This window comes from Indicator indicator, unplaced genomic scaffold (genome assembly GCF_027791375.1).
Source record: "Indicator indicator isolate 239-I01 unplaced genomic scaffold, UM_Iind_1.1 iindUn_scaffold_52, whole genome shotgun sequence".
NCBI lineage: Eukaryota > Metazoa > Chordata > Aves > Piciformes > Indicatoridae > Indicator > Indicator indicator.
The window spans coordinates 439,135-455,563 of NW_026539187.1; the positions used below are offsets into that span (position 1 = coordinate 439,135).

A 16,429-nucleotide genomic window follows, 5' to 3' on the forward strand; every position below is an offset into this window, starting at 1 on the left:
TTAAACAGCCTCAGCTCTTGCAGTCTCTCCCCTTTCTCAGACCACCACTGCTTTTCTGTGCTGCCTGTTGGACTCTTCCCAAGCTTCTTCCTGAGCTGGGTGCTCAGAGGTGGCAGAGCTGGGCAGGGGCACTCCTGGTGAATATTTCCAGGATGACATCTGTCTCATGTATTGCAAGGGCATGGTGTGGTGAGCTCAGATTTGGCTGAGGGGGGGTCACAATGGCACTCCCTGACTTGGTCCTTCCCCTCCCACTCGAATCTGGGCTTCAGATTCTGCTTGCAAGAACCACTTTGCACTATCCTGATCTGCTCAGTCAAAAAACTGTTTGGGTTGCAAAAGCCCTTCAAGATCAGCCAGTCCAACCAGCCTCTAACTGTGCCAAGGCTGGGGCTCAGCCATGGCCCTCAGCACCACAGCTCTGCCTCTGTCATACACCTCCAGGGATGGGCATTCAACCACCTCCCTGGGCAGCCTCTGCCAGGCTCTCACCACCCTCAGGGGGAAGAATTTCTTCCTCACATCCAATCTGAATCTCCCCACTTCTAGTTTTGCTCCATTCCCCCCAGTCCTACCACTCCCTGACACCCTCAAAAGTCCCTCCCCAGATTTCTTGGAGCCCCCCTTCAGATCCTGGAAGGCCACCAGAAGGTCTCCTGGGAGCCTTCTCCTCTCCAGCCTGCACAACCCCAACTCTCAGGCTGGCTCCAGAGCAGAGCAGCTCCAGCCCTCTGCTCATCCTCATGGCCCTTCCCTGGACACCTTCCAGCCCCTCCAGAGCCTTCCTGGAACAGAGGCTCCAGAACTGGACCCAGAGCTCCAGGTGGGGTCTGAGCAGAGTGGAGCAGAGGGGGAGAATCCCCTCCCTGGCCCTGCTGGCCACACTTCTCTTGCTGCAGCCCAGGCTCTGCTTGGCTCTCTGGGCTGCCAGTACTTCCTTAAGGCTGTCCTGAAGAAGGAACCATGAAAAGGCCTTTTGAAGCTGAGGGATGTGACAGCCACTGCTCCTCTCCTAGCCAAAAGGCTGGCAGGAGAGGAAATCAGGTTGGCATGAGAAGATTTGCTCTTGACAAATCTGTGCTGCCTGGTGCTCATCTCCTTGCTGGCTTTGAGGTGCTCCCAAATCCTGTGTTGATTTATTCCAGGCTCCTTTAGGTCCAGCCACAGAGCTTCTCTGCTTGAGCTGCTTTGGGAGGCAGCTCCTGATCTTGCCTGCAGATCTCTCCTATCCCCTGAGAAACCTTCCAAGGGGACTGCTGGCAGCTCCAAGAGCCCCTCAGGCATCCCCCCAGCAAAAGAAGGCTGCATTTCAGTATGCTCACAGCCTCTGAGGGGAGCTAGGTGTTGTCACCCGTGCTACACAGGCAAGCTTCACGAGCACAGACATCCACAGAGGGATCTGTTTCTGGGAGGCATCTGCTGCCCAGCTCCCTTCCTCTCCTGCCTCTGTACTGCTAAGGCATGAACAGGACATCTCCTTTCCCTCTCGTTCTAGGCCAGGTATGCTTGACCTGACTGTGACCCAGCACCCCCAGGCTGCTCTGTTCCAAGCCTCCCTACCAAACTGACCTCTTTTCAGGTTTTTTGTGGGATTCTTTCTGAGTTCCAGGTCTCTGGAGAGCTCCAGAGTCAGGGGGAGCTCCTGTGTACACTTCCCTCCCTTTCCCCTGTGCTGTCCTCATTCCTGCCCAAGGCATTCACCCTGACTTGGTTTCAGCATGATTTCTGCACAGGAGTCACCAAGGATCACGCAGCTGTGGAGGCTGGAAGAGTCCTCTGAGAACATGGAGTCAGACCACTTGCCTGGACTGACTGCTGAGCTAGCAGCACTGAACCACATCCTTCAGCACCACATCACAGAGCCACAGCCTGCTCTGGGATGGGAGGGAGCCTCCAAGGGCATCTTGCCCAACCCCCCTGCACTCAGCAGGGACACCTCCAGCTAGAGCAGGCTGCAGAGGGACACAGCCAGGCTGAGCTTGGATGGCTCCAGGGCTGGGGCCTCAAGCACAGCCCTGGGCAGCCTGTGCCAGTGTCTCACCACTCTCCTTGGGCACAACTTCCTCCTCAGCTCCAACCTCAAGCTGCCCTGCTCCACTTTCAAAGCCCTGCCCCTGGGCCTAGCACTCCAAGCCCTTCTCAACAGTCCCTCCCCAGCCTGCCTGCAGCTCCCCTGCAGACATTGAAATGCAGCTCTGAGCTCTCCCTGCAGCCTTCTCCTCTGCAGGCTCAACAGCCCCAACTCTCCCAGCCTGTCCCCACAGCAGAGCTTCTCCAGCCCTCTCAGCATCTCTCTGGCCTCCTCTGGACCCTCTCCAGCAGCTCCAGGTCTCTCTTGTGTTGGGGGCTCCAGAGCTGGACACAGCCCTGCAGGTGAGGTCTCCCCAGAGCAGAGCAGAGGGGCAGGATCCTCTCTCTCCAGCTCTGCCCACACTGCTTTGGCTGCAGCCCAGGCTGCTCTTGGCCTTCTGTGCTGCCAGTGCCCATTGCTGGCTCCTCTCCAGCTTCTCCCCCACCCCCAGCACCCCCAAGTCCTTCTCTGCAGGGCTGCTCTCAATCTCCTCACCCCCAGCCTGCATTGGGACCAAGGGTTGCCTTGACCTAGGTGCAGGACCTTGCCCTTGGCCTTCTTGAAGCTCCTGAGGTTCTCCTCAGCCCAGCTCTGCAGCCTGCCCAGGTGCCTCTGGATGGCTCCCATCCCATCCTTCAGCCTTACCAAGCACACCACTCAGCCTGGTGCCATCTGCACACCTGCTGAGGGTGCCTCAGTCTCCCTCTCTGTGTCACTGATGAGGACACTGAACAGCACTGGTGCCAGGATGGACTCCTGAGGGACACCACTTGTCACCCATCTCCATCTGCACCTCCAGCTGTCCATCACTACCCTTTGCCTCTCCATCCCTGCCCTCAGCTCTATGAGAACACCTGCACTCAGAGCACCTTTCCCTGGACAGGACTCTGCTCTGCTGGGGGATATGCCACCAGCTCCTCCTCCCTCCTCCCAGCCCCCAGCTGCTGAGCCTCCAACCTGCTCCTGGGCTCCTATTGTTGCTGTGCTGCCAGACATCTCACTGCAGCTCTGATTGTGTAGGAAGGAGTCCAGAGACTATGGGAATGGAACCATCTAGGGCCTAGCTGGGGGAGGCCCATGCCACTGCCCCTCTTCCTTGCACAGCAGTGGGAATACTTTCTCCCTTAGCCCAGGCTATTTTTACAGCAGGGGAATGCTGCTCTATTTGTTGTCACCCAGCAGCCAGCATTGCCATTCTTGGAAAGCAGTACAGCCCCATGCATGGCAGTGTCAGAAACATCATTATTAGAGGGTTTGGTATCTCCCAAGATCTCCTCTGGCTCGGGGATGCTTTAGGGCTGGGAGGGAATGAGCTGATTTTTAACTCCAGCCCATGCCCCAAAAGGGGAAAGCAGAGAAGCTGCTGGCTGGTACCAGAGCACCAAGGCCACCACAGACATTGTGACTGTGAATCAGAGCTCCTCATCTGAGAGTAGCAGAGGAGTCCAGCTGAGGCAGCAGGGCCAGGCTGTGCAGTTCAAGCCCACACAGGTGTCCCATGAGGCTGGGAGCAGTGCCCAGGGACAGCATCCTGGGTGTCCTTCCCCTTGTGTGCAGCAGATCCAGGGAGGTTCTCCTCCCACTCTACTCTCCCCCTAGAGAGGCCACACCTGGAATATTGCATCCAGCTCTGGGCTCCCCAGGTCAGGAGGGACAGGGATCTGCTGGAGAGAGTGCAAGGGAGGGCTGCAAGGATGCTGAAGGGCCTGGAGCACTGCCTGGGGAGGAGAGGCTGAGAGCCCTGGGGGTGTTTAGTGTGGAGAGGAGAAGGCTGAGAGGGATCTGATCAATGTCTATCAATAGCTGAGGGCTGGGGGTCAGGAGGGAGGGGACAGGGACAGGCTCTGCTCAGTTGTGCTCTGGGATAGGCCAAGGGGCAATGGATGGAAACTGCAGCACAGGAGGTTCCACCTCAACAGGAGGAGGAACTTCTTCCCTGGAGGGTCCCAGAGGCCTGGAGCAGGCTGCCCAGAGAGGTTGTGGAGTCTCCTTCTCTGGAGCCTTCCCAGCCCTGTCTGGATGTGTTCCTGTGTGCCCTGTGCTGGATTCTCTGGTCTTGCTCTGGTGTGTGGGGGGAGCTTGAACTCCAAGACCTCCAGAGGTCCCTTCCCACCCCTAACCTCCTGTGATCTGTGCAGGTCCTTGCTGGGGCGTGTGGAGCTTTGTCCCTGCTGTGAGCAAAGGCAGTTAGGGACACGTACACAGCAGATTCAGCCATGGAAGCCCCTCTATTACCTCTGGTCTGCCTGCCTGCCTCCCTGTCTGTTTGTCTGCCTTCTGCCTGCTTGCCTGCCTCCCTGTCTGTTTGCCTGCCTCCCTGCCTGCTTGCCTGCCTCCCTGCCTGCCAAGGGCAGAGTGCCCTCAGCTCTCCCTGTCGGGGGAGCGCTGGCTGAGGGCTGTTCATCTGCCTGTGGGGTGCTGCTGCCAGCCTCAGCCTCTGCCCTCCAGGGAGGGTCTGCTTCTGACTCAGGCAGTTGCCTGCCAGGCCCAGCTTCCCCTCTCTGCTTGGCACTGGATGGCAGCAGATGTTTCCCTGCCTGTCTGCACAGATGCTGGGATGCTGGCCACGGTCAGCTGCCTGCTTTGCTGTCCGGATGCTCTCGTTTCAAGCCCTGCTGCTGGGAGACAGCTCCTGAGCGTTTGCCATCCAGCAAGGGCAAAGCTGGGGCAAAGCACCCCAGGGTAGAAGCCTGTGCCCAAGGCAAGGGGCCCAAGCTGAGCTCAGCACTCGCACAGGGGTCCTGTGTGCCAGCTCCCTGCCAAAGGAGGTCACAGAATCTCACAGAAGCATTCAGGGCGGCACAGACCCTGGGGATCACCAAGCCCAGCCCAGAACCCTGCTCTAAAAGGGACACCCCTAAACCACAGCAGAGGGTCCCACCTGCACAGGAGGGGGTGGGATGGGTCCCTGCTCTATTGACAAGACCTGCACCCCACAGCTGGTGCTCAGGCTGCTGCCAGCAGTGCCCAAGTCCACACCAGGCAGGGAGAGAAAGGGAATCAGCAGTGGGGGTGGGGGCAGAGGCTTTCTCCTGTCCCTCTTTCCCATCCTACCAGCAAGGAGCTGCAGAGCAGCACTTTGCTCCAGGAGAACCCTTTCCCCATGCCAATAAATCATAGAACTGGCAGGGTTGGAAGGGACCTCAAGGCTCAGCCAGTTCCAACCCCCCTGCCATGGCCAGGGACACCTCACACCACAGCAGGTTGCTCACAGCCACATCCAGCCTGGCTGCAAAAACCTCCAGGGATGAGGCTTCCACCACCTCCCTGGGCAACCTCTGCCAGGCTCTCACCACCCTCATGGGGAACAGTTTCTTCCTAACATCCAATCTCAATCTCCCCACTTCTACTTTTGTTCCATCCCCCCCAGTCCTATCACTCCCTGACACCCTCAAAAGTCCCTCCCCAGCTTTCTTGGAGCCCCCTTCAGATCCTGGAAGGCCACCAGAAGGTCTCCTGGGAGCCTTCTCCTCTCCAGCCTGAACAACTACAACTATTTTAGTCTGTCCTCATAGGAGAAGAGCTCCATCCCTCTGCTCATCCTCGTGGCCCTTCCCTGGACACCTTCCAGCATGTCCATAAAGCTTCACTGCCTTGAACATCTTCACTCAAGCCCTAGAGCTTATGTTTGACAAACCACCACAGTGCCTCTAGCAGGCAGCTTTTTCATCAAGGGCCACACTGGAGGTGGACACAGGGCCCTGATGAAGCTACTAAGTGCCTCTCAGTGGCTTTCTGAGAGTTCATTACATATTTAAGATCCAAGCTCCCTTCATCGACCGCAGAGATGCAGCTGGCAGCAGTAAATTGCCGACTGCAGATGGCTACAAATAAGGCAACGTTGCTCTGCTTCAAGGACACAAGCCCCAAGTCAGTTCTCTCCAGCCAGAGCTAACCACTCTGGTCCTCACCCCCCCACCCCACCCCATTTGCCCCAGGGATGTGGTGGCACAGCTTGCTTCAGCCAACAGCACAACCTCCCTGCCTAAGCCCCTCCCCAGGGGACATCATCACATCAGGGCGGGCAGGGTTGGTGACTTATTTGGGCACATGGAACAGGCTGTGGCCCATGCTCACCCCCTCCCAGACAGCTGTGGGCAGGACTTGTCCTGCAACATAGAATCCTGGAATCTTTTTGGGTTGGAAAAGACCTTAGAGGTCATCCAGCCCAAACATTCTCTGCCTCTGCCAAAGCTGGGGCTCGACCATGGCCCTCAGCACCACAGCTCTGCCTCTTTCAAACACCTCCAGGGATGGGCATTCACCCACCTCCCTGGGCAGCCTCTGCCAGGCTTTGAGAGCACTTTCAGTCAAGAAGTTTCTTCTCATCTCCAACCTAAACCTCCCCTGGGGCAACCTGAGGCCATTTCTTCTCTTTCTATCATCGGATCCAAGGGAAAAGAGACCAACTCCCACCTGGCTCCAGCCTCCTCTCAGGGAGCTGTAGAGAGCAATGAGGTCTCCCGTCAGCCTCTAGCACAGGTTGCCTAGGGAGGTTGTGGATGTCCCCTTCCTGGAGGTGTTCAAGGCCAGGATGGATGAGGCTTTGAGCAACTTGGGCTGCAGGGAGGTGTCCCTGCTCATAGCAGGGGGTTGGAACTGGGTGGTCCTTAAGGTCCCTTCCAGCCCAAACCATTCTCTGAACTCACCATGACCCTTTTTAGACACACCAGGAGCTGTTGGTCTGCCTCCCCTCACCCACTGCTCCTCCAAATTGTATAATTATCATACAATGGCTCAGGTTGGAAGGGAACTCAGAGATCATCTACTCCAACCCCCCTGCCATGCCCAGGGACACCTCTCAATGTGTTGGGGCGTAGGTTGGACTGGATGATCTCAAAGGTCTTTTCCAACCTGGTTAATTCTGTGATTATGAGATCTTTCTCCTCCCCTCCCCTCCCCTCCCCTCCCCTCCCCTCCCCTCCCCTCCCCTCCCCTCCCCTCCCCTCCCTTCCTCTCTCCTCTCCTCTCCTCTCCTCTCCTCTCCTCTCCTCTCCTCTCCTCTCCTCTCCTCTCCTCTCCTCTCCTCTCCTCTCCTCTCCTCTCCTCTCCTCTCCTCTCCTCTCCTTCTCCTCTCCTCTCCTCTCCTCTCCTCTCCTCTCCTCTCCTCTCCTCTCCTCTCCTCTCCTCTCCTCTCCTCTCCTCTCCTCTCCTCTCCTCTCCTCTCCTCTCCTCTCCTCTCCTCTCCTCTCCTCTCCTCTCCTCTCCTTCTCCTTCTCCTTCTCCTCTCCTCTCCTCTCCTCTCCTCTCCTCTCCTCTCCTCTCCTCTCCTCTCCTCTCCTCTCCTCTCCTCTCCTCTCCTCTCCTCTCCTCTCCTCTCCTCTCCTCTCCTCTCCTCTCCTCTCCTCTCCTCTCCTCTCCTCTCCTCTCCTCTCCTCTCCTCTCCTCTCCTCTCCTCTCCTCTCCTCTCCTCTCCTCTCCTCTCCTCTCCTCTCCTCTCCTCTCCTCTCCTCTCCTCTCCTCTCCTCTCCTCTCCTCTCCTCTCCTCTCCTCTCCTCCTTTTAAAGCACAGGAGTGGCCTCAGAAGCCACACAGCTACTGTGTGTGCTCTGGGAAAGGGGACATCAACAGCTTGCAGAATGGCAAAGGCTCTCTGGCCACTGCAAATAAAACCCCCAAGCTACAGAATTGGACCTCTTGGGATCTGGGGGGAAGGTCTCCAGCAGGTCAGGGCCCTTTTAGTGCTTTCCAGCTTTACTGAGGCTTACCAGCAAGCCAGCCCTCTGATCATAGGAGCTTGCACACAGTTTCCTTTCATCCTCATGTCCCCCCTGCACTGCCCTACCTCTGTTGTTAATGCCCCAGAAAAACAGATCCTATTCAGTTCTATCAAGCTGATTGGCACAGCCTGGACTGACAGAGCTGAAGAGGCACTAAAGGCCTTTAGAAAGGACAGCAAAGCCCTTTCTTGGCCACCAGAGCATGGGAAAACCTGAAGCTTGAGAACTTCATTGAATCAAATGTGCTGGGGCTTTGCCTGGTTCCACCCTGCTGTGATTTAGCTGGAGCACAGCACCAAACATGGCTTTGGCTCCATGGCTCCTGCACTGTGCTAGCACAGCTGCTTTACTCCCAGCAGAGCAACTTCTTCCAAGGGAGGACACCTGGAAGCAGCACCTCAGCTCCAGGCCCACACGACTTTTGTGCGGCAGGACTGTACTAAGCTTCCTGCAGGTCCTTGTTTGCCAGAGCAGAAGTCTTCTGCAAGTCAGGCTGTGCCCTTCCAACACCTGCACATGGGCTGCAGTAGCTAAGCTTTGGATGAGTGCCTGCTACCTTTGGGGCACAAGAACCAGAGGCATCCTTCCCCCGGAAGAATGAGGCATGCAGATGTCTTCTCACACCTGAATGGAGTAAGCCCCTTGGGCAACACTGAGCCCTGCTGTAGCTACCATCTCACAGAGCCTCAAACTGGGAGAGAGCCCCCAAGGGCATCTTGCCCAACCCCCCTGCACTCAGCAGGGACCCCTCCAGCTAGAGCAGGCTGCACAGGGACACAGCCAGGCTGAGCTTGGATGGCTCCAGGGCTGGGGCCTCAAGCACAGCCCTGGGCAGCCTGTGCCAGTGTCTCACCACTCTCCTTGGGCACAACTTCCTCCTCAGCTCCAACCTCAAGCTGCCCTGCTCCACTTTCAAAGCCCTGCCTCTGGGCCTAGCACTCCAAGCCCTTCTCAACAGTCCCTCCCCAGCCTGCCTGCAGCTCCCCTGCAGACATTGAAATGCAGCTCTGAGCTCTCCCTGCAGCCTTCTCCTCTGCAGGCTCAACAGCCCCAACTCTCCCAGCCTGTCCCCACAGCAGAGCTTCTCCAGCCCTCTCAGCATCTCTCTGGCCTCCTCTGGACCCTCTCCAGCAGCTCCAGGTCTCTCTTGTGTTGGGGGCCCCAGAGCTGGACACAGCCCTGCAGGTGAGGTCTCCCCAGAGCAGAGCAGGGCAGAGGGGCAGGATCCTCTCTCTCCAGCTCTGCCCACACTGCTTTGGCTGCAGCCCAGGCTGCCCTTGGCCTTCTGTGCTGCCAGTGCCCATTGCTGGCTCCTCTCCAGCTTCTCCCCCACCCCCCAGCACCCCCAAGTCCTTCTCTGCAGGGCTGCTCTCAATCTCCTCACTCTTGTGCTGCATCCTGCCCACTCCATTCACAGCTGTACCAGGCTGTGAACCTCTGAAGCGGAGCTGCCCTCCACCATCCCTCCCTGCTGTTCCAGAGAGAGTTTGCAGTCGACAGAGAGCTGATAGCAATGCCTTGGTATCTAGAGAGGGGAAAAACCACACCTCAGCTTTCCAAGAAAGCTGTTTTCACTGTTTCTGGCTCACCATGCACGTGCTGACAGCCAGGTAAAAAGGGAAAGAGGAGGCCTGCCATGATGGGGAGGGCACCCAGCACACCCTCAGAAACCAGGATGTCTGGCAAGGGCCCTGGCAGGATGTGGGCAGATGATTTTCAGCACACCCTTTGGTCACCAGGCTGCTGGCAAGAGACAGGAGTAAATGGCCCAGTGGGGCAAGAAGGGCACCAGCAGAGGCAGCAGGCAGCCTGTGGGCCCTGGCATGAGGATAAGGAGGGGGCACCACCGGTTCACTGCAAACCCCCCCAGCACAGAGATTCTGCCCAAAGTGGGGGGACTATGGCAGTTTTAGGCTAGGCCTTTAAAACTTTTTCACAGGTCTTGAACAGAAAGTAGCAGAATGAAAATAAATCACTATTTGGATGTAAGAAGGAAAATAATGATGAAGTGCTAAACAATGCCACTGGAAGAGAGAAAGGACTTAAAGCAGTTGTGCAAAACAATCTCCTTCTCTTCTTGCTTCCTCAGGCTGGGAGACACTACCTGGCTTCTGCTTGACCTTGGCTGCACTGCTTGGTTCTGACTGCTATGAACTTCTCTCTCTCCTTCCTCTTGTCCCTTTGCGTACAGGGAGGGGTAAGGAGGAGGCAGGGAAGGGAGAAACTATTAGCAGCTCCCCTGGTCTTTATCCAGGGGGGGTCCCTGTGCTGTTCCTCAATTGTAAATCCCTGTCAATATGGTGAATGTTGTGGATTTGGTACGTATTCATTGTAGATTGTAGTTTTGTTTGTAAATACAGCTTCCATTTGCTCCCAGCTGAGCTGCTCTGGCAAATCTCATGTTGGGGAGGGGGAGGGAGGAGTTTTTTCAACCCACCACAGGGATCCAAGACAAGGGGGAAGCCCAAGCCCCTCCAGCTGCAGCTGCAGAGCCTGTGGCCAATGTGTTGGGCCTGCCATGGAGACCTTGTCCCATTCCAGGGGAGCTGAGATCAGGCACTGCTGGCACTGGACTGCCAGCAGCCCAGTTCTGCTCGAGCTGAGCGACCTGGTTATGAAGGAAAGAGCCTGCAGGGAATATCCTTGTAGCCTACTTCCTGGCATAGGATTCACAGAACTGCTCTGCTTGGGAGAGACCTTTCAGGTGGTTGAGTCCAACCATTAACCCAGCACTGCCAAGCTCAGCACCCAGCCATTCCCATTAGCACCCCACTTGTGTGTGTCTTTTAGAGACCTTCTGGGGCAACCCCAAGGCCTTCCTTGAGCAGCCTCTTCCAGAGCCTCCCAACCCTTCCTTCCAATCCAAACCTCCCCTGGCACAACTAAAGCCTTTCCTGGTGAAAATAAAGCTCTGCAAAAGGACTCCCTGCTTCTCCCAGGCTGGAAAAAAATCCCCACCCCAAACCTGAAACTCGCCAGATGAGTTCATTCCTGCCTCCTCCAGCCATCATTCAGGAGGCAGGCAGGATGTTGCCCTGTGTTCTCTTGGTGCTTGGGTGAGCTATGCCTGCCAGATGGCTGCAGTTCAGCTTATCCTGAGAAATCAACCCCTCAAGCCCCTCCTAACACCCTGCCTGAGAACTACAAATCACTTTGGGTTTGGGTTTGTTTGGTTTGGTTTGGTTTTTTCTCTTTTCCCCCCTGCTGGAAGACGTTTTATGATAGAATCATAGAATCAGTCAGGGTTGGAATCATAAAATCAGTCAGGGTTGGGAGGGACCACAAGGATCATCCAGTTCCAACCCCCCTGCCATGGGCAGGGACACCTCCCACTAGAGCAGGATGGCCAGAGCCTCATCCAACCTGGCCTTAAACACTTCCAGGGATGGGGCCTCAACCACCTCCCTGGACAACCCATTCCAGGCTCTCAGCACTCTCACGATCCCCTCCCCTCCTTTGCTCCGTTCTCCCTGCACGCACAAAGCAGACAAAAGCAGTAGGCAGGGCATGAGGGCTTCCTCCTGGTGCTCCTCAGGGGTCTGTCTCAGCTCCTGGGACACCACAGCACCCAACCTTTAGCTCTCCCTTCACACAGCAGTGCCCTGCTGCTCCCTGCTCTGTGCACAGTGCTACAGAACCTGCCCTTGGCAGGAGCTGATCTACAAGACACAGAGTTGCCTGCAGATGGAACAATCCAGCTCCCAACCCCTACTCCTCCCAGAGAGGGCAAGGAAAGGTTTTCCTGAGCTATCCAAGGATAGATGCTTTCCACCACAATTCCTTAGGCTAACTGCTATTCTCCACACAACGATGGCATGGCTACAACACCAACATTTTCCACCATGCCTTCATAGCAGCACTCAAGAGCAGCCTCCAACAGTTTTCAGCCGCTTTTTTTTTTTCGACTTGCAGGCCACCAAAGGTGGCTGCAGTTAGTTGAATCCTAACCAGAAGGCTTCTCTTCATGGCAATACTTTTTCCAGGCCACAAGGCACCAAAGGTGGCTGCAGTTGCATCCTAACCAGGAGGCTTCTCTGCATGACAATACTTTTCTCAGGCCACAGGCCACCCAAGGTGACTGCAGTTGCATCTTAACCAGGAGGCTTCACTGCATGGCAATACTTTTTTCAGGCCACAGGCCACCAAATGTGGTTACAGTTAGTTGCCTCCTAACCAGGAAGCTTCTCTTCATGGTAATACTTTTCTCAGGCCACCAAATGTGGCTGCAGTTAATTGCCTCCTAACCAGGAGGATTCTCTGCACGGCAATACTTTTTTTCAGGACATGTGTAGGATAATGACCCAGACCCACAACTTTTAGAAGAGCAGGAGGGGAAATGACCTTCACCAAAGCTCTGACCAGAGCATGAGGGCACCAGGCTATCGACACTCAACAGGCAAGGCTTTGGGTCCCCCACAAGACAGGTCCTTGTGTCTGGGCAATAAGAGCCAAGCTGAGTTTTGTTCTCTGCTCCACCATAGAGCCGAGGCTGCAGTGGTCTGCTCAGTGCAGGGTGAGGGAGGCTGGACTCACAAACCTGGGCTCACAAACCAGCCCCAGCTCCCCGCCACTGGAAGGGGAGAGTGCCCCTGAGTGGGTCTCGCTCCCTGGTCTGCCAAGCAAGGCAGGAGTGCAGCCCTTGCAGGAGTGGACCCCTAGCAGGCTGCCCAGAGCGTGGAAGGACCACTCGGGGTCGCCACAAAGCGCCGGCATCCAACTGCCTCCGGTGCACCGCTGGGAGGTGGTTAATTGGGAGCCAGGGGGACTGGTAATTGCCATAAGTAATGAAGTAAGTAATGAAGGAGACCTCCACTTACACGATCTCGTCGTTCTGGAACTCCAGCTCCCCGCAGGTGTCCTCAAAGTCCTCTCCTCCACCTTTGGCTGAGCCCTCGATGGTCTTGTAGGGCACGATGACGTTGCCCCGGGCGCCAGAGGTGCGCAGCACCTTCACCTCCATGGTGCCCACGCTCTCGCTGACGTGGGTCACCGGCTCCTCAAAGGTGAAGATGCCGGCGTGGTCGTCGTCGAAGATGGTTACGGTGGCCGTGGAGGGCGAGCCCAGGCAGGCGAGGAGGCCCCCAGCACCCGGGCCGGCCTCTGGGACGCCCTCGCAGGAGGCCTCGGCGCCCGGGCGGACGTTGCTGAGGTGGACCAGGAAGTTCTCATCCTCCTCGAAGATGTCGTCGTCGATGATGCCCACGCGGATCTCCTTCTGCGTCTCGCCCGGCTTGAAGACCACGGTCCCTTCGGTGAACTCGTAGTCGGAGCCGGCGTTGGCCGTGCCGTCCTCCGTCCGGAAGTCGACGCAGACCGTCTTGGTCAGGTCTCCTCCCCGCCGCACGATGGTCAGCGCCACAGTGCCACAGTTCTCCAGGCACTGGTAGGTGGCCTGCTCGAAGCAGAGCTTGCTGACGGGGTCGTTCTCAGCCGCCTCGCCGTTCACCTCCTGCATGCTGACGGCTTTCCGTGCCTGGTCGGCCGCGTGCCGCTTCAGGATGTTGCCGGCCCCGGTCATGAGCCTGGTGGCCTGGATGCGGTAGAAGGCTCTGCTCTTCTGCTGCTGGCTCAGCACCTGGTAGTTGGCCAGCTCTATCAGCTGCTCCACTTCCTTCTCAGGGTGCTTCTGCTTCAGCTCCTTCAGGATCCGGGCCATCTCTCTCCTGGCTTCCTCGTCGTCCTGGTCTTTCTCGTCCACCTCCAGCACCAGGGTGCCATCCAAGAAATTCTCCACGTGGGAGTTGGCGACCTTGCCGTCCATCTCGATGTCAGCCTTGGAGGAGGGCCGGTCACCCTCGTGCTCGATGATCATGCCCCGCTGCTTGCCCGCCCGGTACTTCTTGTAGACGTACTTGTAGAAGAGGAGCCTCCTGTCGGCGATCCAGGCGAACACCACGCAGATGGGGAAGAAGAAGAAGGTCAGCAGCCCCTCCCACACCTCCACCACCCCCGGGGAGGACACGGAGAGGATGATGTACAGCCAGGTGTAGGCGAAGATGCTCCAGGCCGCCGTGACGAAGAAGACCCTCAGGTGTTTGATCTTCCTGATCTCCCCATCCGGCACCACATAGACACAGATGGCGATGATGACGAACATGTTGAAGGCGGCACTGCCCACGATGGTGCTGGGCCCCAGGTCCCCGGCCGTGAAGCCGTGGCCGCACACCTCGATGACGGACAGGAGGATCTCCGGGGCAGAGGAGCCCAGGGCCATCAGCGTGAGGTTGGAAACGGTCTCATTCCAGATCCTCACCGTGGTCTTGCTGGTCTCACCGTTGGGCTTCTTGATGGTTATTTCCCGCTCCTGGGAGGTGATGACCTCGATGGAGGACATGAAGCGGTCGGCAATGATGGAGACGCCCAGGAACATGTACACCATGGCCACGAAGTACACCGTGGCCCTGGCGATTTTGTCCCCGAAGGAGGGGTCCTGGGGCTCCCAGATGGGGAGGATCACCCCCTTCTTGCAGATGTAGGAGCCGGTGCACTCCTCGCTGGCGTTGGCAGGCAGATCGCTCGGAGCCTCCGCCCCAAGGCTGTCGGCGCAGCACAGCAGCACCAGCAGGGCGCCCAGCAGCTGGAAGCCGGCGGGGAAGGAGGCTGAGCCACCACCTCGCGCCATGGCCACTGCCACCAGACGGGTCCCAGGCGTCCTCGACCTGCAGGGACAAAAGGAGAGCTGTGTCAGCCCACAGAGGGAACCACAGAACCAACCAGGTTGGGAAAGAGCTCAGGGATCATAGAACCATAGAATCAGTCAGGGTTGGAAGGGACCACAAGGATCATCCAGTTCCAATCCCCCTGCCATGGGCAGGGACACCTCACACTAGATCAGGCTGGCCAGAGCCTCATCCAGCCTGGCCTTAAACACCTCCAGGGATGGCGCCTCAACCACCTCCCTGGACAACCCATTCCAGGCTCTCACCACTCTCATGGGGAAGAACTTCTTCCTCATGTCCAGCCTGAATCTCCCCACTTCCAGCTTTATTCCATTCCCCCCAGTCCTATCACTACCTGATATCCTAAAAGTCCCTCCCCAGCTTTCTTGTAGCCCCCTTCAGATCCTGGAAGGCCACAAGGAGGTCTCCTGGGAGCCTTCTCTTCTCCAGACAGCCCCAACTCTTTCAGTCTGTCCTCATAGCAGAGCAGCTCCAGCCCTCTGCTCATCCTGGTGGCCCTTCTCTGGACACCTTCCAGCACCTGCAGATCCCTCTTGTAATAGAGGCTCCAGAACTGGACACAGAGCTCCAGGTGGGGTCTCACCAGAGCAGAGCAGAGGGGGAGAATCCCCTCCCTTGACCTGCTGGCCACACTTCTCTTGATGCAGCCCAGGCTCTGCTTGGCTTTCTGGGCTGCAAGTGCACATTGACAGCTCCTGTTGAGCTTCTCATCCACCAGCACCCCCAAGTCCCTCTCCTCAGGGCTGCTTTCTAGCCAGTCCCTGCCCAGCCTGGATTTGTGCTTGGGATTGCCTCAACCCAGATGCAGGACCCTGCACTTGGTCTTGTTGAACCTCAGGAGGTTGGCTTGTGCCCACCTCTCCAGCCTGTCCAGGTCCCTCTGGATGGATCCCTTCCCTCCAGCCTGTCCAGGTCCCTCTGGATGGATCCCTTCCCTCCAGCCTGTCCAGGTTCCTCTGGATGGATCCCTTCCCTCCAGCCTGTCAGCAGCACCACACAGCTTAGTGTCATCAGGAAAGCTGCTGAGGGTGCACTCAATGCCTCTGTCCATGGCACCGACAAAGATATTGAACAAGCCTGGTCCCAGCACTGATCCCTGAGGGACTCTGCTTGTCCCTGGCCTCCACTGGGTCATGGACCCATTGACAGCCACATCCAGTCCAAACTACTACCTACTACCTAACACCTCCTGACAACTAAACCATGGCTCCAAGTGCCACATCCAAGCTTTTGGGCTAGGCCTTTAAAAGCTTTTCACAGATCTTGAAGGGAAAAGTAGCAGAGTGGAAACAAATCACTGTTTGGGTGTAAGAAGGAAAATAATGATTAAGTTCTAAGCAATCCCATTGGAAGAGATAAAGGACTTAAAGTAGTTGTAATAGACAATCTCTCTCTCTTCTTGCTTCCTCAGGCTGGGAGATACTAACTGGCTTCTGCTTGACCTTAGCTGCACTGCTTGGTAGTGAGTGGTATTAACTTTTCTCTCTCTCCTTTCTCTTGTCCCTTTGTGCCAAAGCCTGGGCACTGACAGGCAGCACAGACACAGCTGGGCACTGCCTGTTCCTTGCTGAAGAACAGCACAGAGTTCCTGCCCAAAGCAGGGGGATTGTGGCACTTTTAGGCTAGGCTTCAAAAATTTTTTCACAGATCTTGAACAGAAAATTAGCCGAATGGAAACAAATCACTATTTGGGTGTAAGAAGGAAAATAATGATTAAGTTCTAAACAATCCCATTGGAAGAGATAAAGGACGTAAAGTAGCTGTACTAAATAATCTCTCTCTCTTCTTGCTTCCTCAGGCTGGGAGATACTAACTGCCTTCTGCTTGACCTTGGCTGCACTGCTTGATTCTGACTGCTATGAACTTCTCTCTCTCTCTCTCCTTTCTCTTGTCCCTTTGTGTACAGGGAGGTGGGGGGGAGGCAGGGAAGGGAGAAGCTATTGCAGCTCCCCTGGTCA

General features: G+C 56.8%; 1 protein-coding gene across 16 annotated transcripts in view; it reads right to left on the reverse strand.

Annotated features, from left to right (window-relative positions):
• The window catches only part of SLC8A1 (solute carrier family 8 member A1), a 127,370-nt gene extending 112,939 nt beyond the window's left edge, over window positions 1-14,431 (reverse strand). For 8 of the 16 annotated variants that reach the window (XM_054398414.1, XM_054398417.1, XM_054398412.1 and 5 more), the window contains exon 1: window positions 12,609-14,281. In XM_054398414.1, the coding sequence (XP_054254389.1) occupies window positions 12,609-14,170 (1,562 nt within the window). In that variant the 5' untranslated portion in view covers window positions 14,171-14,281. Of the gene's footprint in view, window positions 1-12,608 lie in introns of all 16 variants that reach the window. The other 8 variants (XM_054398415.1, XM_054398407.1, XM_054398410.1 and 5 more) reach the window with 5 other exon arrangements.
• Between the last annotated feature and the right edge of the window lie 1,998 nt (window positions 14,432-16,429).